General features: G+C 46.1%; 1 protein-coding gene across 1 annotated transcript; it reads right to left on the minus strand.

Moving 5' to 3' along the window:
- Nucleotides 1-9,023: 9,023 nt before the first annotated feature.
- On the minus strand, nucleotides 9,024-9,977 carry LOC123348724 (olfactory receptor 10C1-like). The gene has a single exon (XM_044986337.1). The coding sequence runs from the start codon at nucleotides 9,975-9,977 to the stop codon at nucleotides 9,024-9,026; it is 954 nt and encodes a 317-aa protein (XP_044842272.1).
- Between the last annotated feature and the right edge of the window lie 8,821 nt (nucleotides 9,978-18,798).

Here is an 18,798-nt window from a genome sequence, read left to right on the forward strand (position 1 = left end):
GACTTGCCTGCGGGAGGTCCGCGGTACTGCAGATTCGGCAGCAGCCTGCGGGAGGTCCGCCAAAGCCGCGGGACCAGCAGACTCTCCGCAGGCAAGCCGCCGAAGGCAACCTGCCTGCCGCCCTCGCAGCAACCGGAAGAGCACCCCCTGTGGCTTGCTGCCCCAGGCATGCGCTTGGCGTGCTGGTGCCTGGAGCCACCCCTGTGCTTGGAGCAGCTACTGCTGGAACCCACAAGAGGAGAGGAAATTCTTCATGTAGTCCTAAGTGAAGCACAGGGTCTGGTTCAAGAGGTGACTATAACTGGACCACTTGGTAATAGTGACCATAATATAATTAAATTTAACAACCCTGTGGTGGGGAAAACACCACAGCGGCCCAACACTGAAGCATTTAATTTCAGAAAGGGGAACTACACAAAAATGAGGATGTTAGTGAAATTAAAAGGTACAGCACTAAAAGTGAAATCCCAGAACGCTGCATGGAAACTTTTTAAAGACAGGACAGGCTCAGGGCAGGGAGTTGGGGACGGGTGTGTGTGAAGGGGCAGTGCACGGGGGGAGGAGAGGGGAGGGGCTGGGGCAGTCGCAGTCGTGGCCGCTGGGTTACCTTACCTAGCTGGCTGGTGGACGCATCCCTGCCCTGCCACTGCTCCTGTTCACTGCCAAAGAGAGCTGTGGCGACAGCAGCATGTGAGAGCTGAGACCCTCTGGCCTGCCGCTTCCTTCATCTGGCCTTTTTCCAGGCGCCACCAGCAGTAATGCACGCCAGGGAATGCACCTGTGCTGCCCGGCATCCAGAGGAGCAGGGCAGCAGGACAGGCTTACACGGACGCCTCCCCTACAGCACACCCCCAGCCAGCCCCTCACCTACCTGCCTCACCTGGCACCAGCGCCAGCCAGCAGCAGGAGCCCCAGGAGGCAGCAGAAGCCCGGCTTACCAGCCGGGAGAACAGACTGGATGCTGTGCCTCCAGCACGGCTCTTAAACAGCTCCCTCCCTGCTCGCCTCAACAGCTTCTGCCCCGGCAGCGGTCCGCCCTGTAGGGGGTGCTGGATGGTGCTGGGCTGCCTGGCCCTAGGGCCCCTGTAGTTCCACCTCTGGATCTGGTACATGTCATTCCTAAAATGTTGGCCATCCTTTTCTCGGAAGATCAGACCATCTCTTTCATTGGCTGTGCTGTGAAAAACTATTTCTCTTTCTTCCTTGGTGGTCAGAGTGCTTTCTCCTGGAGTCCATGGCCTACAATCGCTATGTTGCAATATGCAACCTCTGCATTATCCAGTGGACATGAGCAGGAAGGTGTCCATGGGATTGGGTGCCACATCCTGGCTCAGTGGTCTCCTCTTGTGCTTTGGTCTGACCAGCATGGTGTTCACCATACACTTCCGCAGATCCCATGAGATTAACCACTTCTACTGTGACATCCCCCTACCACTGAAGCTGACCTCCCAAAAGAAATAGGTTATTTTCTTCTTCTTCTTTTCAGTTTGCTAAATTTGCCTTTGTTAGCCTATACTTTAAAACAACCTCACTGTGTTAATTGGTCGCTTTCCACCCCACCCCTCTTTTGCACTTTGGTTTTTCTGACATTTTAATGGAGTGTACCGGTACTTTGGATACCTATGTGAAATGGTTTTGTGGACAAAGCATGACAGGGATCTGCTGTATTCCACTGAAATAGAGTAAAAGACGCATGGGCGACCATAGAGACAAATGTTTTCCTGCCGTTTTGAACAATCCCAAGGTAAAGAAAGCACAGACTAAGGCAGCTATGTTGCCGGGATTGTACTTGGTGGCTTAGTCTTTATCAGCAGACTGCACCACTTTAAGCAAAAAGCATAAGAATGAACTCAGTGATGCTGCAGAAACAGCAGCTGATAAACACAGCACTGAGTGAGAGACTGGAAGGTTTAAGTTCACAAAAACATGCTGGCAGTGAAACTTTAAAAGCCACGGCAGCAAAGGCTAATATAATAAAGCTCAGATGTGATAAACTGAATGTGGAAGTAAGTGATTTAAAGAAAGAGAGTGAAGAGTTAAAAGCAGCTTTTGCAGAAAATAGTACTGCAGAGGTTGGAGGGAAGTAAACAGTTGGGAGTTATGGAAATGTTAAAAGGTAACACTTGTGGTAATATAAGAAGGGAATTCTTGGTGTGATAATAAAACCCAGTTATGTAAATGTAACTATATGTGCAACTCGGTACATTCACATTGGGTGGAACCTGGTAGCTAAATAAATTATACAAAGGGGTCAGGTAGCCACTGCGAGCGCAACTCTGTTTTATCCCCAGAAGCCTTTACAGCTATTCTGAAGGAAAATGGGCCCTTTCCCCACTGAAGTGCTCTGTAGCTAATCAATTCCGCGAGACAATCTGGTTTAAATTATTTGACAATTGGACAATTTAATCAAAATGACTAAAAGAATATAAGGGGTTTCCACTGGAACTTGACTTGATTGCATAAAATGGAAATGTCATCTGTGTACACGTCTATAAAATTAATTGGAGTAGTGCAAGGGATATTAAGTAATTTTTTTAAAAATGTATATGTGTATATATGTGTGTGTAATTATATAATGTTCCTTTTAAAAAATCATAAACCAACACTCCCGGTTTGTAAAACCCTAACTGGAAAATGAGGTTATCACTCGCTGGGGGGTCCCACAGGTAATTGACTCTGATCAAGGAGCCACTTTCTGGTCAATCCTGATGGGGGACATCACCGAGCTCACCAGAATGACACATTTGTTCCATATTGCCTTTCACCTGCAGGCTGCTGGGCAGGTAGAGTGCATGAGCCACAGCATCAAAAATAAACTAAAGAAGGGGGTGGAAATGGCAGGGAAGAAACTAGTCACCATTATTGCCATTTGTCTTAATGCCAATAAGAGCCGAGGAATTAAAAGGTGCAGGATTCTCCCCCATTAGGCTCGTATGGAAAGGCTGAGTGACCATTATGAAGCGAGCCAGCCCAACAGTATATCAGGTACAATTAGGGCTGGCAAACAAAACAAGCCATAGCTAAAATGGTTCCATTCCCCACAGCTGAAATCACGGAAAGGATGTTTTAAGCAATAAACTGTCTCCACCGGGGGGCTAGGAAATATTTCTTTTGTTTTTCAAACACAGTATAGAGAAACTGGCGCCAACGGGAGAACAATCCAGAACATCGGGGTGTACTCCCACGACAAAGATTGTGTTGTGTGTTTTGTGTTTGTCTTGTTATCACTGTTATTTTGGGGGATATTATACAAGGAGAGTTAACACATGTAGACCTCTTTGTCACCTGTAATACTACCAGGGCCAAACAACCTCCCTAAAGGTTTCCTCAAAGGAAAGGATCATGCACTCTGAAACAACAGCAGGAGAGAAGTGCACAAGAAGCCTGATTTAACATATTAAATTCAAATAATTTTTTGTAATAAATAATTAGTATAATGAATGTATTATTATAGTTAATGTAAGGTAAAAATTAAGTAATAATACACAATGTACATTTTATTATGAAATTATATGTGTTGTTTAATAAAATAATCCTGATAGGGGTCCATAAGTAATACCATTTAAAAAGGAATTAAAGACACTGACTACCCATGTAAGGCAAGTACAGCAGGCAGTGGCTTGGTGAAATAAATAAGGAGCAGCAAAGGTCAAAGCAGGATATGACCTCCCTGGGGAGCATGATCTACTCAAAGTGGGAGATTACGTGATGTATCGGATTCCAAGAGAACACCATCCATTCCCAGCTCCTAAAGGAAGGAGCTCTTATCTAGTCCTTGATTGATTAGAGCCCAGCCTGCTGCTGCCGGGAACAGAGAATGGAGGGTGGGACTGGGTTCATTGCACACAAATAAAAAGGCACAGAATGGGAGTTCAGAAAAAGGACATATATATTGTATTGCATGCATCTTATAGGTGCTCCCACGAAGGAAACCAAAGACCCCTGATCTGGAAGGGAACAATCATTGATGCTAATCACAATTATTGCTATTGTAAGCTGTAGCAGGGCAGTCACCCTGCTCCCCTTGGAGTTGAAAGGATTTAGCTGCCTGAGGCCACATGGTACCTGAAGCAGAGCAGTGCTGGGGAAAGGCAAGAGGAGCTGGGAAGCTCCAACCTGGCATCTCCCCAGGCTGAGGCCTTGTTAAGGCCTAAGCAGGTACTGGGGCTGCAGAGGTGCAGCCCGGGGATAGGCAGAGGCAGCTGGTCCAACCTCCTTGCCAATGATGAGTGGCCATCACAGACTGCAGTTTGCCCCAGAGAAAGGGTGCCAGATGATCACTGGCAGTAGCCACTGAAGCAAGGTGGGTATAGAGGGTTGGGGGTTCCCCTGGGAGGGGAGATCCAGAGTGTGGGGATACTGCTGGAGCAGAATCTCAAGGTAAAGGGCACCAGGGTCTGGGAGGAACATGGGGGCCTGAGGCAGGTGAGACACTGGCCTGCAGAGGGGGCTCTGGGGCTGAAAGAGCTAATTCCTGAGGTGGCCAGCAGGAGGCACCATGGCCGGTGAGTGCTCGATCTGCTACATAAGCCCTACCCAGATCCTGCAATGTGAGGTGGCAAAAGGAGGAAACATGAACTACTAAACCCACAAGTTGTGGTAATGAGGCAAATGGGGACTTAAAGGATTTACTCATAGAAAACTGTACCACTGATCCTACCATGGGAATTTGGCAGTATCAATATAAGTGGTGCATGGATTGGAAGCGAGGGTCCCAGCTTGGTGGAGAATATAACATTTATCAGGAAATATTGTGTGGTATTCCCTAGGCTATGCCATGGTCAATGACAGTGGAAATACAGTCATCCAGACATGTGGTTTGTTGTGGATGGTCTAAAAACATAACCCTCTGGTCTCCTAGGGTGTATGAACCTCCTTTGGGTTATGGGGTCCCACAATTAGGATGTGATGTTACCGAGTGTAATGATAATGGTACCTACAAAGAGGAAAATCCCTGAGTGTGCAGTTATGTACATATCATGTTGGGCATAACATCTCACCTGGGACGCTGGGTATATGATAATTTAACCACTTTGCAGAAGGCAACCCTACAGGTGACATGGATGCCAAGCTGGGAAAATCCAAATTTGAGTTGGCTGCAGCCTGGAGCTGGAAATACTCCCCAAAAGGTGAACATGTGGGAGCCATTGTGGGAGCAGGTGCAACCAGCACTCTTCAGTGTGTGCTTTCAGTCTATTACAAGGGTGGTACACCCCAAAGAATGGTGAGTGGACCGAGTACATCCCAACTACAGTTCATACATAGAAGGGTTGAAGCACAGGGCTGCCCAGAGGGGGGGGCAAGTGGGGCAATTTGCCCCAGACCCCGGGCCCCACAGGGGCCCCCACAAGAGTTTTTCTGGACCCCTGGAGCAGAGTCCTTCACTCACTCCAGGGGCCCCGGAAAACTCTTGCTTCTTCCGCTCCCGGTCTTCGCCGGCGGGGGGTCCTTATCGCCAAAGTGGGACCCGCCGCCAAAGTGCCCCGAGGACCCACGGCGGGGGACCGCTGCCACCGAATTACTGCTGAAGACCCGGCTGCACTTCAGCAGTGGGTCCCGGAGCGGAAGGACCCCCTGCTGCCGAAGATCCCAGGCCCCCGGAATCCCCTGTTGAAGCAACAATTTAATTGGTGGGTGAGGGCACATCGATGGAATCGTCACCTGAAAAGGGATCTGTGGGCAGCAGGGAACACAGGGTTGGGTGCATGGAACCTGGGGGACAGTTGGGTAACTAAGGAATTGATAAGCCAAAATGTGAAACTTCAACAACAAGTTAATAAACTACTGGCACAGCAGCTGTCTGCAATCACGAGGGGGTGGAAAAGGGCATCAGAGGTGAACCTGCGGCTAACTCCAAGGACAGGAAACCTCGTGATGTGGGTGGGGGATGGCTTCAGAAGGCTAACCTGGGAGGAGGTGTGTATGGGAATACAAAGTGCGCAACTAACCATGTTAATGAATGTTATGGGTGGCTTTAAATAGTGAAGCTCGCCCATATTAATCCATATTTGCAAAAACATATCAATTCGCATGGAAAATAACATCCCTGACCTGTGGGGCTAGCACCTGTGTAATAGTTACCGTGGTACCTTGGAATGGGATGGTAACTAAGATGCTCCCCATGAGTCCAAAGGGAATAATGAGAAAGGAAGGAGTTTGCTGGGAACCATTGGGGGATAAAAGGGGAGAGTGGAATGGGGTAAATTGGTCAATTATTAAGTTAAGCAATTGTTTGCCCAGGGAAAATATTTGAATGTGTCCCTCCCCCATGGCCATAGAAGAGCATGATTAGTGGCTTTTGGCAAAGGAGTGTGGTTTGATGTATATGGGGTATATACATAGGGGGCTCAATTACACCAGCACATGGCCAAGTTACACACATCTATATGCTGCTTTCAGGACTATGTTGCATGAATGGATGTGTGGAACTGATAATTGTGAGTGATCGAACCAGGAGATACTACCAGATTCCATACCAAGTGGTTGAACTAGTTTGGACAATCCCCCATTTTTCTGTGAATATCCAGTGGACTTATGATATGGACAAAAACATGCAAAAATTGCAGGAACAGCTCGATGTAGCTGCCTACAATTGGACACATTTAAAATATATTCTCCAGAATGGTGTTAAAAGAATCTCAACCCTGTTGAAGGAAGAGAAGCAGTGCTTTTGGTGGTGTCCTAGATGTTGGACCATATGACAGTGGTCAGGGCTGTCAATGTTACTGTGGGTCATTGTGGCTGTTGGCTTATCATTGACTATACTAATCCTACAATGTATAGTGTGATGGTTCAGGGGGGCAGAGATACATAAAGCACAACCACTAATTGTAACGTATAAGTAATATAATAGGCCTTCCACCGAAGTGTAACAGATAACACGGACCCAACTTTATCGGTCCATCACTATGGGGACTCTGAGTCACTAGTTGGTATATATGTGCAGTATGCCTGTACAAGAGATGGTGCAGGGCACTATACTGCATGGGAGCAATGGGGCAAATGGAGCACCAACACATTCCATCTTGATACCTTGCGCTATCAGGAAATGGGTTGTTGCAGATAATTTCTGTAGATTGTGAGATGAAAGGCGTTTTTAACTCATTGGGAATTGCTTGTTGCCACAGATGGTCTTTGTAATAATGACTGGGTTAAAACTCCCTTTAGTTTATCAATCATGTAAAATGAGATACTATAAAGGAAGTTCCATAAGTAAACAGGTAAATTGGGATACTGGAAACAGAACACATAGTGGGATCAGTGGTTGGAAGGTAGTTTATCCTTCCCCCGCAGCCATTTCTTTGTCCCTGTAGCTGACTGGACTGTGGGTGGTCCGGCTTAGTGGTGGAAGTGAGAGTTCAGCTTACCAGTTAGAGTTGTCTCCAGGTTGAGCAGAGGCCAGGGAATCAGCTGAGGGTCAGTACTGGAGGCACAGAAGCCAAATGACTGATCTGGGGGTTAAACAGGTTTCATAAACCAGAGGAGGAGCTACAGACAGCATTGGAGAAACAGAAGCCAAATGCCAGGTTTTTTCTTTCCCACAAATGAACAAAGCAGGAGCTGGGGCTGGAAGCCGGCTGAAACAAGGACTAGGACAAGGGTGAGCACAGATGCAGGGATGGTATTCAGTGAGCAGCCACTGATCCGCTGTTGACCAGGCTTATGAGCAGGATCGCTAAACCAGCTACCAGTCAGGGGCTATGGCCACTCTGAGTTTGCAGGCAGTGCGGCTGGGCTCGCTGGTTGCCTAGCAGCACAGTTTTCAGGGAACAACTGTTCCGAGATGGTCTGGTCCCCGACAGTCCTACTCCCTATCAAAGGAAAGAGTTTTGGGGAGTTAAGTAGGAAGAGACCAAGCTGATATTGCGTCACCAGTTGCAATGTGTCTGGTGAAGTGTGCTTTTCTTTCTGCATTGTGGTATGTTAATCTTTGATATCCAAGTTCAAGTCCTTGCTCTAATGACCATTTAATTATTTATACAAAGAGGAACAGCTAGAAGAGGAGAGATTGTGAAAGACCCACACAAGAATATCCTCACAGCCAGGGCATTCACAGGCAGTGCAAATGATTGCTGTTTGAATCGCTACTACACATCTGACAGAAGGGGGAATTGAACCTGGGTCTCCCACAACTCAGGGGAGTCCTGTACCTGCTAGGCTAAAGGTTATCATGGTGCACCCCCTTCTCTGGGCTGAGCTGGAATCCTTTGCTTTGCTTTTGTCAAAATGCCAGGAGGTCGAAACAGAACAAAAAAGACTGTTGGTTTGCACAAAACTATTCAGCAAATTCAGCCCAAATTCACAAATAGTTTAGGTTGACCCAAAACAGCATTTTTCAGTGAATAAACTAGTTAGCCAAAAAATTGCACTCAGCTCTATTCTGAACTAACTGCCCATAAGAACCCCTCCACCTCCAAGCCAACATTCCATTTCACCCAGATCACCAAAACCAACCAATAAAGCTAGGTCAATCTAACTTTTTCATGTAGAGCAGGCCCAAATGTGTATTAAAAGAGGTTTAGATAAACTGCATTAAACCCATGTGTGGACACTCTCATTCAAAATTAATATGGCCTGAATTTAGGTCAGTTTAATTCCACTTCCAAAGTGAGTTAAGCTAAACCAAAGTAAGGCCACTTTAATTCTGAATGGAAGTGTCCACAGAAGGGTTTAATGCAGTTTAGCTAATCTACTTTTAATTTCCACCTTTTGTTAATTTGGATTAACTTTCTTGAGTATCCCCATGCGGACAATCCCCCAGAGTGTCAACATTGGCATCAGTAAATTATTCCTAAGCATCTGTATGAAAGAAAGAAAGGAAGAAAGAAAGAAAGAAAGAAAGTTGTTCAGCTGCCTGGCTTTAGTTTTCAGACAGGTGCTCATATAACAGAATCATAGACATGAGAGGAGAGAAAAGATGCTGCAATGTGAAAACCCAGGCAGAAGAAACTGTTTGGTAATTATACTTTATTTTGATAAAAAGTCCTAATTTGAACTGGACAGCCCCAAAGATTTTAAATCTTTCATGAAAACCTTTTCCTCCGCATTAGTCTTCTCAGAGCAGCCTTCACCTCCTGGTTCCTTAGGCTGTAGATCATGGGGTTTAACGTGGGGGTGACGACGGTATAAAACAGGGCCACCACTCTGTCCACATCCGCTATGTGGCTGGACTTGGGCCGCAGGTACATAGCGCAGGCTGAGCCGTAGAACAAGATGACCACAGTGAGGTGGGAGGAGCAGGTGGAGAAAGCTTTGTGCCTTCCCTCGGATGAAGTCGTCTTCAGGATGGTGTAGAGGATGCAGGCATAGGACACCAACACCATCAGGAAGGGGATGACAGTGATTATTAGGCTGATTAGTACAATGAAGACCTCGCTCCTGGAGGTGTCCCCACAGGCCAGCTTCAGCACAGGGTGGATGTCGCAGAAGAAGTGGTTGATCTCGTTGGGCCCACAGTAGGGCAAGGAGAAGATCCAAATCACTTTGCCCATGGGCATCAGGATTCCACAGAGCCAGCAGGCAGCGGCCATCTTGGCGCAGGCTCTGGGATTCATAATGGTGGGGTAGTGCAGAGGGGAGCAGATGGCCCTGTAGCGGTCATAGGCCATTGCAGCCAGCAGGTAGCACTCTGCTGTCCCAAGAGAAAGGATGAAGTGCATCTGTATGGCACACCCAGTGAAGGAGATGGTCCTCTCCTCAGAGACAAAGTTGACCAGCATCTTGGGGATGGTGACAGAGATGTAGCAGCTCTCCAGGAAGGACAGATTCCAGAGGAAGAAATACATGGGGCTGTGGAGAGCCGAGTCCAGCATTGTAATGAGGATGATGATGCTGTTGCCCGTCAGGGAGATGGTGTAGATAATGGAGAAACCTACACAAAGTATTGCTCGCATCACTGGATCCTGGGAGAAGCCGAGGAAAATGAATTGGGTCACCATGCTGTGATTCCCCTGTGCAGTTTCACTGATATAGCTCATCTGAAGAAGGAAGAGGAAAAAATATTTTGCATGTAGGCATTATGGGCCAGGTCATAGGGACACAGGAATGGAAGGGACCCTCTGGGTCATTCAGTATAGTCCAGTCCAATCCAGTCCTGGTTACTGCAGGCAGCCCTGTCATATCATCCCATTCGTAAACTGACCCAGCTCCAGTTTCTAACTGGATAGGTTGTCTGCCCCCCACTCCTCTGATGGGGAAGCTGTTCCCTGCCTATGTGTTCTTGCGGCAACTTTATTCCTTAGCTTCAATAGCTTGTCTCTCTCCCCGCAGTTTACCTCCTTGATGTATTTATTGAGGGTAACCAGATCCTTCTCAGCCTGCATTTTTCTAGGCTAAAAACTACAAGCTCTGTTACTCTTTTTATTTTCATCAGCTGGTATGAGTTGATGTAGCCACACTGACTTTAATTAAGCTTAGCCAATTCACATCAATATCCATCCATCCATCCATCCATCCAAATGCACACTCATCTATCTATCTATCTATCTATCTATCTATCTATCTATCTATCTATCTATCTCCATACACATTCCTGTATCTATTAAGCTATCTATTTTAAAAATAAAATAGAAACAGAACACCATGATTCAGAGTTCACCCGTGTAAATCTGGAATAAGACATTTGATTTCAACATTGTTACTCAACAATTGCCTTGGAATAACTAAGACCCTTTTTGTCTGAATTCTGTTTGTTTTGAATGGCATTCTCTCAGTTCCACGGGGGAAGAGCAAAATCCTACCCAAGCGGAACAGATGTAACCAGGAGCAGAACGGATCCCTTGCATATATAAGAAATTCAAACAACAACAGAATTACCTTTGCAGCAAGTCAGGGTGCCTGTATATTCCTTGGATGTGGTAGAGTCGGGGTATTTCAACTGCATTCTGAGCCTCCTGGGACACAATCCCTTAGGTTCTCTGGGTTTAATTAGGATTAGGAAGTCTTTGAAGGTAAATTCTAACATACCCCCTGGTTTTAAAATTAAACCCAATAGCTATGCCGTCCTGACCTGGAGTGGCTGAAGAAAGATCCCACAGCTCCCAGTAGCCAGAGTGGGCATGTCGGCAGCCAGCACTGGTACAGATCAGGCCAGATTCAGCTATAAACTCTTGTGTTTGTCCCTATTTTCCCTTATGGAATCACCTGCATGACAACACATCTGTGTCTTGCCTGGGTGTTGGCTTATTGGTAACTCTCTGCTTGTTCTATCACACACATGGATACAGCAATCAGACATAAGTCTGCACCTTTTCCTCCCACAGAGTGGCACACGTGCATGCACACACACACATTGAGCAGTGCTCATGCCCTCCAGCAGGGGGCAACATGCACACACATCTCTAGCTGCGCAAAACTCATAATCTGCTGAACAGTACTGTCCTGGTAAAATATATGTGTCTACATTGTATGTAAAGTTACAAGATTCTGCTGCATAACATTGCTGCAACATGCTCCACATTTAAAAAAGCAGGCACAAACCAGTTTCTCAGAATCAAGAGACAAAGCAACACCTAAGCCGGGGGTCAACAAAGTCATGTGGACTATCACTGAGTTAACTGCCTGTTCTTTGGCATGAAGGAGGGGGTGAGCAAGAACTTTCTATATTGGCAATGGAAAACAGCTGGGGGTCCCTATGTAAAAAGACTGGCTATTGGCTGAACCCCAGCTGGAAATAATCCTCAAAGAGTGGAGAATAGTATAAGAATGGAGAAAAAAACAAAGATCATCTTGCTCTCCTCCACTCCTCTCTGCTGATGGCTGCAACAATGCCTGAAAAAACACCAAACTGAGGGAGGAATTGTGGTTTGAAGGCAGCCAGTAAAGTCTGTAAAGAGCAAGTGATGAGAAAAATCTTTGCTTTGAATCCATGTACTTTGCTAAGTTAGGTATTCATTATTGTTTTATCTTTTTCTTTTCTTTGTAACCAATTTTGACTTTTATGCCTCATTACTTGTGATCATTTAAAATCTATTTTTCTGTAGTTAATACATTTATTTTATTGTTTTATCTGAACCAGTGTGGTTGGACTGAAGTCTTTGGAAACCTCCACTTGAGATAACAGGGTTGTGCATATCATTTTGCCTTGATCAGCCTTGTGACCATCCTCCCTTGTGTCATTAATGAAGGAGTAAGGCTGACCTAGGAGAGAAGGCCTTAAAAGCCAGAGGCTAAGCAACAAAGGGGAACTAGTGAAGAGTGGACCACAAACGTGTCTGGGGATGGAGCAGAAATCCTCCATGAACCTCTCCTGGAGGTACTCTAAAAGCCTTTGCAGAAGGTTTCTGGAGAGAGCAGCCTTATTCCATCCTCCATGGTAGGACACTTGACCACGCCATGCTAGTAGCAAGTAATCTGTTATCATTGCATGACAAAGCCTGGCAGCGTATGGTCCCAGTGTTTGCTTGCATTCAAGCAACATCCGTTCCTTATCTCTCTATGTTATCCTCAGGAGAATGATATCGTTCATGGTAACCTGGTTGAAATATGTGAATTTAATTAAGGGGACATTCATAGGTGGCTGTTCCTACTGGGCTGTTTGCCTGTGGCTGGAAAGAAATCCTCCCTGCAGTTAGCCAAGCGGTTGGGGGGGAGGGAGGGAAGGCATTGGCGCTGAGTTGTTCGCGTTTGGCTAGCAGGGATCTTCCCTAATACCAGCCACGTGGCTGGGGAAGGGTTAAAGCGATTACCACAGAGAAAAGGATGGTGGGGGCGCTTCACGCTGAACTGTTCACATTTGGCTAGCAGGGATCTTCCCTGATACCAGCCACATGGTGTGGTGGGGGGAGGATTAAAGTGGTCATCCCAGAGAAAAGGATGGGGCGGGGGAGAATTTGTACTGAAATCACAGTGCTATGTAATGTGAATAGTGTTGTTCACCATGAAAGAGTATACTCATTGTTCTGTAAAATGTTTCTTTTTAAACACTTCTCTCCCTTTTTTTCCTCCTGCAGCTGCAAATGTTTCAAGCCTCCCTCCTCTGTCCCAAAGGCTATCTCAGATAAGGCGGCGAAAAAAAACGCACGTGCGATGAAATGTTCTCTGAGCTCATGCAGGCCACCCGCACTGAAAGAGCTCAGCAGAAAGGCTGGAGGGAAACAATAGCACAGGACAGGAAAGCACCCAGTTTGGTAGCTGTCAGGTGATGCAAGTTTCCAGAGGGCTATCATCACTCGCTTGTGAACTGTGAGGGCTGCTTTCATCTTGGTATTCTTGTGCTTCAGGGAAGGGGAAAGCAAGTCACAAAGTTCCATGAAAGTGCCCTTATGCATGCGAAAGTTTCGGAGTCACTGGGAATCATCCCAGACCTGCAACACTATGCGGTCCCACCTGTCTGTGCTTGTTTCCTGGGCCCAGAATCTGCGTCCCACAGCATGAACCTGCCCCATTAACTCCATGATGTCCACATTGCCGGGGTCCGCACTTTGAGATAAGTCTGTGTCCATGTCCTCATCACTCTTGTCACCACGTGGCCGTCGCCTCCTCACCTGGTTTTGCTTTGGCAGGTTCTGGTTCTGCATAAACTGCACGATACTGCGTGAGGTGTTTACAATGTTCATAACTGCTGCAGTGAGCTGAACGAGCTCCATGCTTGCCGTGCTATGGCGTCTGCGTGGGAAGAAGGCACGAAACGATTGTCTGCAGTTGCTCTTTCAGAAGGAGGAGCAACTGACGATGTAGCTATCCAACAGTTCCCACAGTGTCCGCCAAACCTTTGAATTCTGGGTTGAGCTCCGAATGCCTGATGTGGCAAAAACATTGTTGCGGGTGGTTCTGGGTACATGTTGTCACCTCCCCCCCCACATGAAAGCAACAGGAAAAAATCGTTTCTCGCCTTTTTTCACTGTCACTGTATGTCTACTGGATGCTGCTGGCAGACGCGGTACTGCAGTGCTACACAGCAGCATCCCTTTGCCTTGCCTTGCAGACGGCAGATGGTGCAGTACGACTGGTATCCGTCATCGTTGTCCCATGGGTGCTTCTGCCTGGCCTTGGTGAGGTTGATCAGGGGCACTTGGGCAGACATGGGTGCTCCTGGCCAGCCTCGGTAAGGTTGGTCAGGGACACCTGGAAAAAAAAGGGAATGACTTCAGGTCATTCTCTCTTTAAGTTCTGTGTAATGGAGATTCAGTCCTGCCTGGAATATCATGTGAGCTGGAGGCTTCTGCCTCAGGCTGCTTTCCCAGTCAGCAGCACCGTGCAGTCATGCCTACCCCTTGCTCCCATGGCTCATGAAGCCTGGACATTAGTAAGGAGCAGTCTAACTATAGGCTGAGCAAGTGCAGAACGGTGGTTCACTCTACTTCCCTGTAAGCCAACCGCCCTCCTCTCCCCCCTTTGATCTCTGTTTGCAGAGGCAATAAAGTTGTTGTTTCAAATTCATGCATTCTTTATTACTTCATCACACAAATGGGGGGATAACTGCCAAGGTAGCCCGGGAGGGGTGGGGGAGGAGGGAAGCAATGGGTGGGGTTGTTGTACACCCTAGAATGGCATGCAGCTCATCATTTCTGAGGGATGTCTGGGGCTCTGACCTGGAGCGGCCACTGTGGTTCTTTAGTAGGCTTGCCTGATATTCTAGGCAGCACTGAATATCCATTAGACAAAACTTAAAGAAGAGAATGACCTGGGGAGTCATTCCCATTTTTGCCTAGGTGCCCCCCGACTGACCTCATGGAGGCTGGCCAGCAGCACCCATGACAGCAGCAGATGGTACAGTATGACTGGTAACTGTCTTTGCCAACTTGCAAAGCAGCAGATGGTACAGTATGACTGGTAACCATCTTTGCTAACTTGCAAAGGCAAGGAGCTGCAGGTGCTGCTGTGTAACACTGTAGTACTGCGTCTGTCAGCAGCATCCAGTAGACATACGGTGACAGTGAAAAAAGGCTGAACGGGCTCCATGATTGACGTGCTATGGCGTCTGCTCAGGCAATCCAGGGAAAACGGCTTGAAATGATTGTCTGCCATTGCTTTCACGGGGGGGTGGGTGGGGCTGGGGTGACTGACGCCATTTACCCATAACCACTCGTGACAAATTTTTGGCCCCATCAGGCATTGGGAGCTCAACTCAGAATTCCAATGGGCAGCGGGGACTGTGGGAACTGTGGGATAGCTACCACAGTGCACCACTCCGAAAGCTGATGCTTTCCTCGGTTCTATGGACGCACACCGCCGAATTAATGTGCTTAGTGTGGATGCGTGCACTTGACTTTATACAATCTGTTCCCAAAAATCGACTTCTGTAAAATCGGAGTAATTTCGTAGTGTAGACCTACCCTAGGACACAGTTGAGGCCTCAAGTTGTACAACTAGCAACACAACTACTAAAGAACAATTCACCGATTTCTAAGGACAGAAGGAGCCTTTATGACCACCTACTCTGACATTCTGTATTGCACAGGCCAGAGAATTTTCTCAAGACTAAAGATGCCCATTTTGATTTCAGTGGCGTTACTCCTGGTTTACACTGGAGTGAGTAAAAAGATAATTAGCCATATTGACTTACTTCTGTTTACGTGGGATTAAAGGAGAGGAAAATCAGGTGCTCTGAGTTCAGTGGAGTTGCTACTGATTTGCAGTGGGGTGAGTGGAAAGGACCCATCTCCAGCGCTTCACTGAGCAGCAGTCTGTTGGATTATTTTCCATCTCTTCAGTTCCTTTTCTGGGGGACTTGAAGGAAACTCCCTCTCTTTAACGTTACACTCACGGAATCCTACTCTCTATGTGAAGGCCCTATGGTGAGAGTTCAGGAGGTGGGTATCAGACAAAGAGTCAGAGGAAGGTACAAGAAAAAATAATTAACACTAGTTTATGTGAAAAGAGAATCCATTGTCCCCAGTGCAGCTTCTCCTGATTAACACAGCGGTGAGCGTATGTATGTAGAATGAGTCCCACTGACCTAAATAAGGGTTACTCCAAATCTACATGGAGATGAGTGAGACGAGAATTCATTGGGATGCCAGATTTACACAAAGGTGGATGAGAGAAGAGTTTAAACCTTTAACTTTATTTTAACATGGTAAGTGAAAGCTAGTGTGGGAATGGAGCATCAGAAGAACCACACTAAAGACTGTTTCTTTTTCAAACAATACTTTGTAACCAAAATGTTCAGCTTCCAACTTCACCAAACAGCTTAAGTCTGTGGGAAGACCCGCTACAAGAATTCTTGTATCTATAAGATAAACTGGGTCTTCAGAGTAATTCGGGGGGGAATTGCGATGTGTTGCCGCCCCACTCTGGGGTGCCACCTGATGTACTGGGGGTACCACTGAGCCCGCCCGTTCCACCAGCCTGGACTCCCTTGCTCTGTTATGTTGAGCCAGGCCCTCAAGCCTCCTCTAGCACACACAAGGGTAAGGATGCGCCCAGCTGCAGAAAGACACAGACACTGAAATCAGTTCTGCATGGGAACAATCAGCTAAGGAATTGCCCAGCAATCAAGTGCACACCCCCTCTGGGGTGCAAACACAAAATCGTATTGTCTTGCATTGCACAGAGAACTGTACAGTGTAAGCTAATGAAAATCACCCCCTCTCTGAATGTGGAAAAAGATATGCACAGGTTTTTGCCCCCAGTTATGAATTGCACAAACTGGTTTAGAAAAGACGAAAACCACTTTATTAACTACAAAGGATACATGGAAACTAACCTTAATACACTAAGGAAACTGGCTACAAGCATCAATTTCTCACCCTAAATGTTGTTTTAAGCAGGTTGAAGAGTTTCTTGAAGACAAACTGCTCTTGCTTGCAACTTAGAACTCCAGGTATTCCTTTTACAGGCCATACGCCTTCTGGCCTGGATTCTGTCCTTCTTCCCCAGATCAGTCTTAGGTGTTTTTAGCAGTCATCTGGGGCAGGGATTCAGTGAAGAACCAACAACCCTGACATGATCCTCCGTATTCTTCAGAGAGATATTGTTATGATATGAATATGGCATATCTAATATGTATTTTATGCAAGATGGCTCATGTAAGATATCATTGGAAAAGTTATGATTTACTGAATGTGATTATCTAATTTGTATGCATTTACCATTTCTGTATCTAAAGTTAGGCATATTGACTATGTAATAATTACATCTGTGTGTATACTTGGGAAAAGCCCACTGGACAGTAATAAATCAGCCTTAAGGGGCCATTAGAAAAAGACAATGAATCTTTGATGATGTGGATCTCCCATCTGCCTGGATTTCCTTCCTGTGGACATTGCAAATAAACCTGGTTTCATAGTAATTTTGACACTGCAAGATCAGGTGATAAGATCATCTGATACAAAATACCACCTTGGACACTGCTGGTGCTTTTCCTCTGTAGGGGGATAGGGATCAAACAAAGGTTTTCTGCCTTAGGTAAATCCTTTTTAATGCTGGGGAGAGGGTTAATCTTGGCTTTCCTCCATTGCCTTCCCAAGAAGAAAGACTGCTGAAAGTACCTGAAGGGACAAAGGAACTAACCTGAAGGGAAAAGCAGGGGTGAGTCCAGACTGAGACAAGAGTCCAGTTTGTAAGAAGAAATAACTGGAACTCTAAGCTACTTGCCTAAACTCTGCAAATTGCCTAAAATAACATTTAGGGTGAGAAATTACTTCTTGAAACCAGAGTCTTTAAAATATTAAGCTTAGCATGCATGTTTTGTTTTATTTGCTCAGTAATCTGTTTTGGTCTGTTTGCTATCCCTTATAATCACTTAAAATCTGCCTTTTATAGTTAATAAATTTGTTTTCTTTATTATGAAACTCAGTTTGTGCAATTTCTAACTGGGAGGGCAAGAAGTTGTGCATATTTCTCTTCACATTGAGGGAGAAGGCAATTTTTTATGAGCTTGCGCTGTGCAGATCTTTCTAAACAGCACTGTACAGTATTATTTTAGGTTTATTCCCCAAAGGAGGTGTGCACGTGAGTGCTGGGTGAATCGTCTCACACAGAGCTGACTTCAGTCTGCGTCTGCAGCTGGGTGTGGTCCTACCTTTGTGTGTGTGCTGCAAGAGGCCAGAGAGCCTAATTCAGCAAAACAGGGAGAGGGAATCCAGGCTGGTGGATCAGAAGTGGCCCAGTGAAACCCCAGTACATCAGGTGACATCCCAGAAAAGGGGGGGGGTCTAAACCTGTTGCATGGACTTGTACCGGTCATGTGATTTTGGGAGGTTTAATTCCCGCCACACTTTCTTCTTTGTAAAGCACTTTGAGATCTCAGATACTATGGGTACAGGGGGAGGGATATCTCAGTGGCTTGAGCCTTGGTCTGCTAAACTCAGGGTTGTGAGTTCAACCTTAAAGGGGCCATGTAGCAAACTGGGGTAAAAATCTTTCTATGGATTGGTCCTGCTTGAGCAGGGGGTTGGACTCAATGACCTCTTGAGGTCCCTTATATTCTATGATCTAATTAGATAGATAGAAAAAAAGAGTAATTCTTAACGTTTTTGTCCATTTCTCCCTGAATTCTAAGTTATTGTATGTTGCAAAATTTCTGCATTTTTATTCTTTCTTTTTTCTCAGTGTTCTCTTGCCATGCCTTTTTTGAGTGTGTTGCTTGTTGTACCTTTCTTAAATTTCTTTTGTGAATGTGTGGGTCCCATTGGGTAACTTCTCCTTCCTTTTGGACTGGAAAGAACAGTGACCTCATCTAGTAGTTTAATTTCTATGTCTAATATTCTTGCTAAAGAGAGGCATTTCCTTTAAGGTAAGCCATTCTCCTCTCTGCATCAATTTCCCTGTTAGGTTCAAAGTTTGACTCTATTTAACACCCTTATTCCTATGGTCAAAAATAAATATGCTATTAACTTTCCCTTCTCATTAATT

Source organism: Mauremys mutica, chromosome 13 (genome assembly GCF_020497125.1).
Source record: "Mauremys mutica isolate MM-2020 ecotype Southern chromosome 13, ASM2049712v1, whole genome shotgun sequence".
Lineage (NCBI taxonomy): Eukaryota > Metazoa > Chordata > Testudines > Geoemydidae > Mauremys > Mauremys mutica.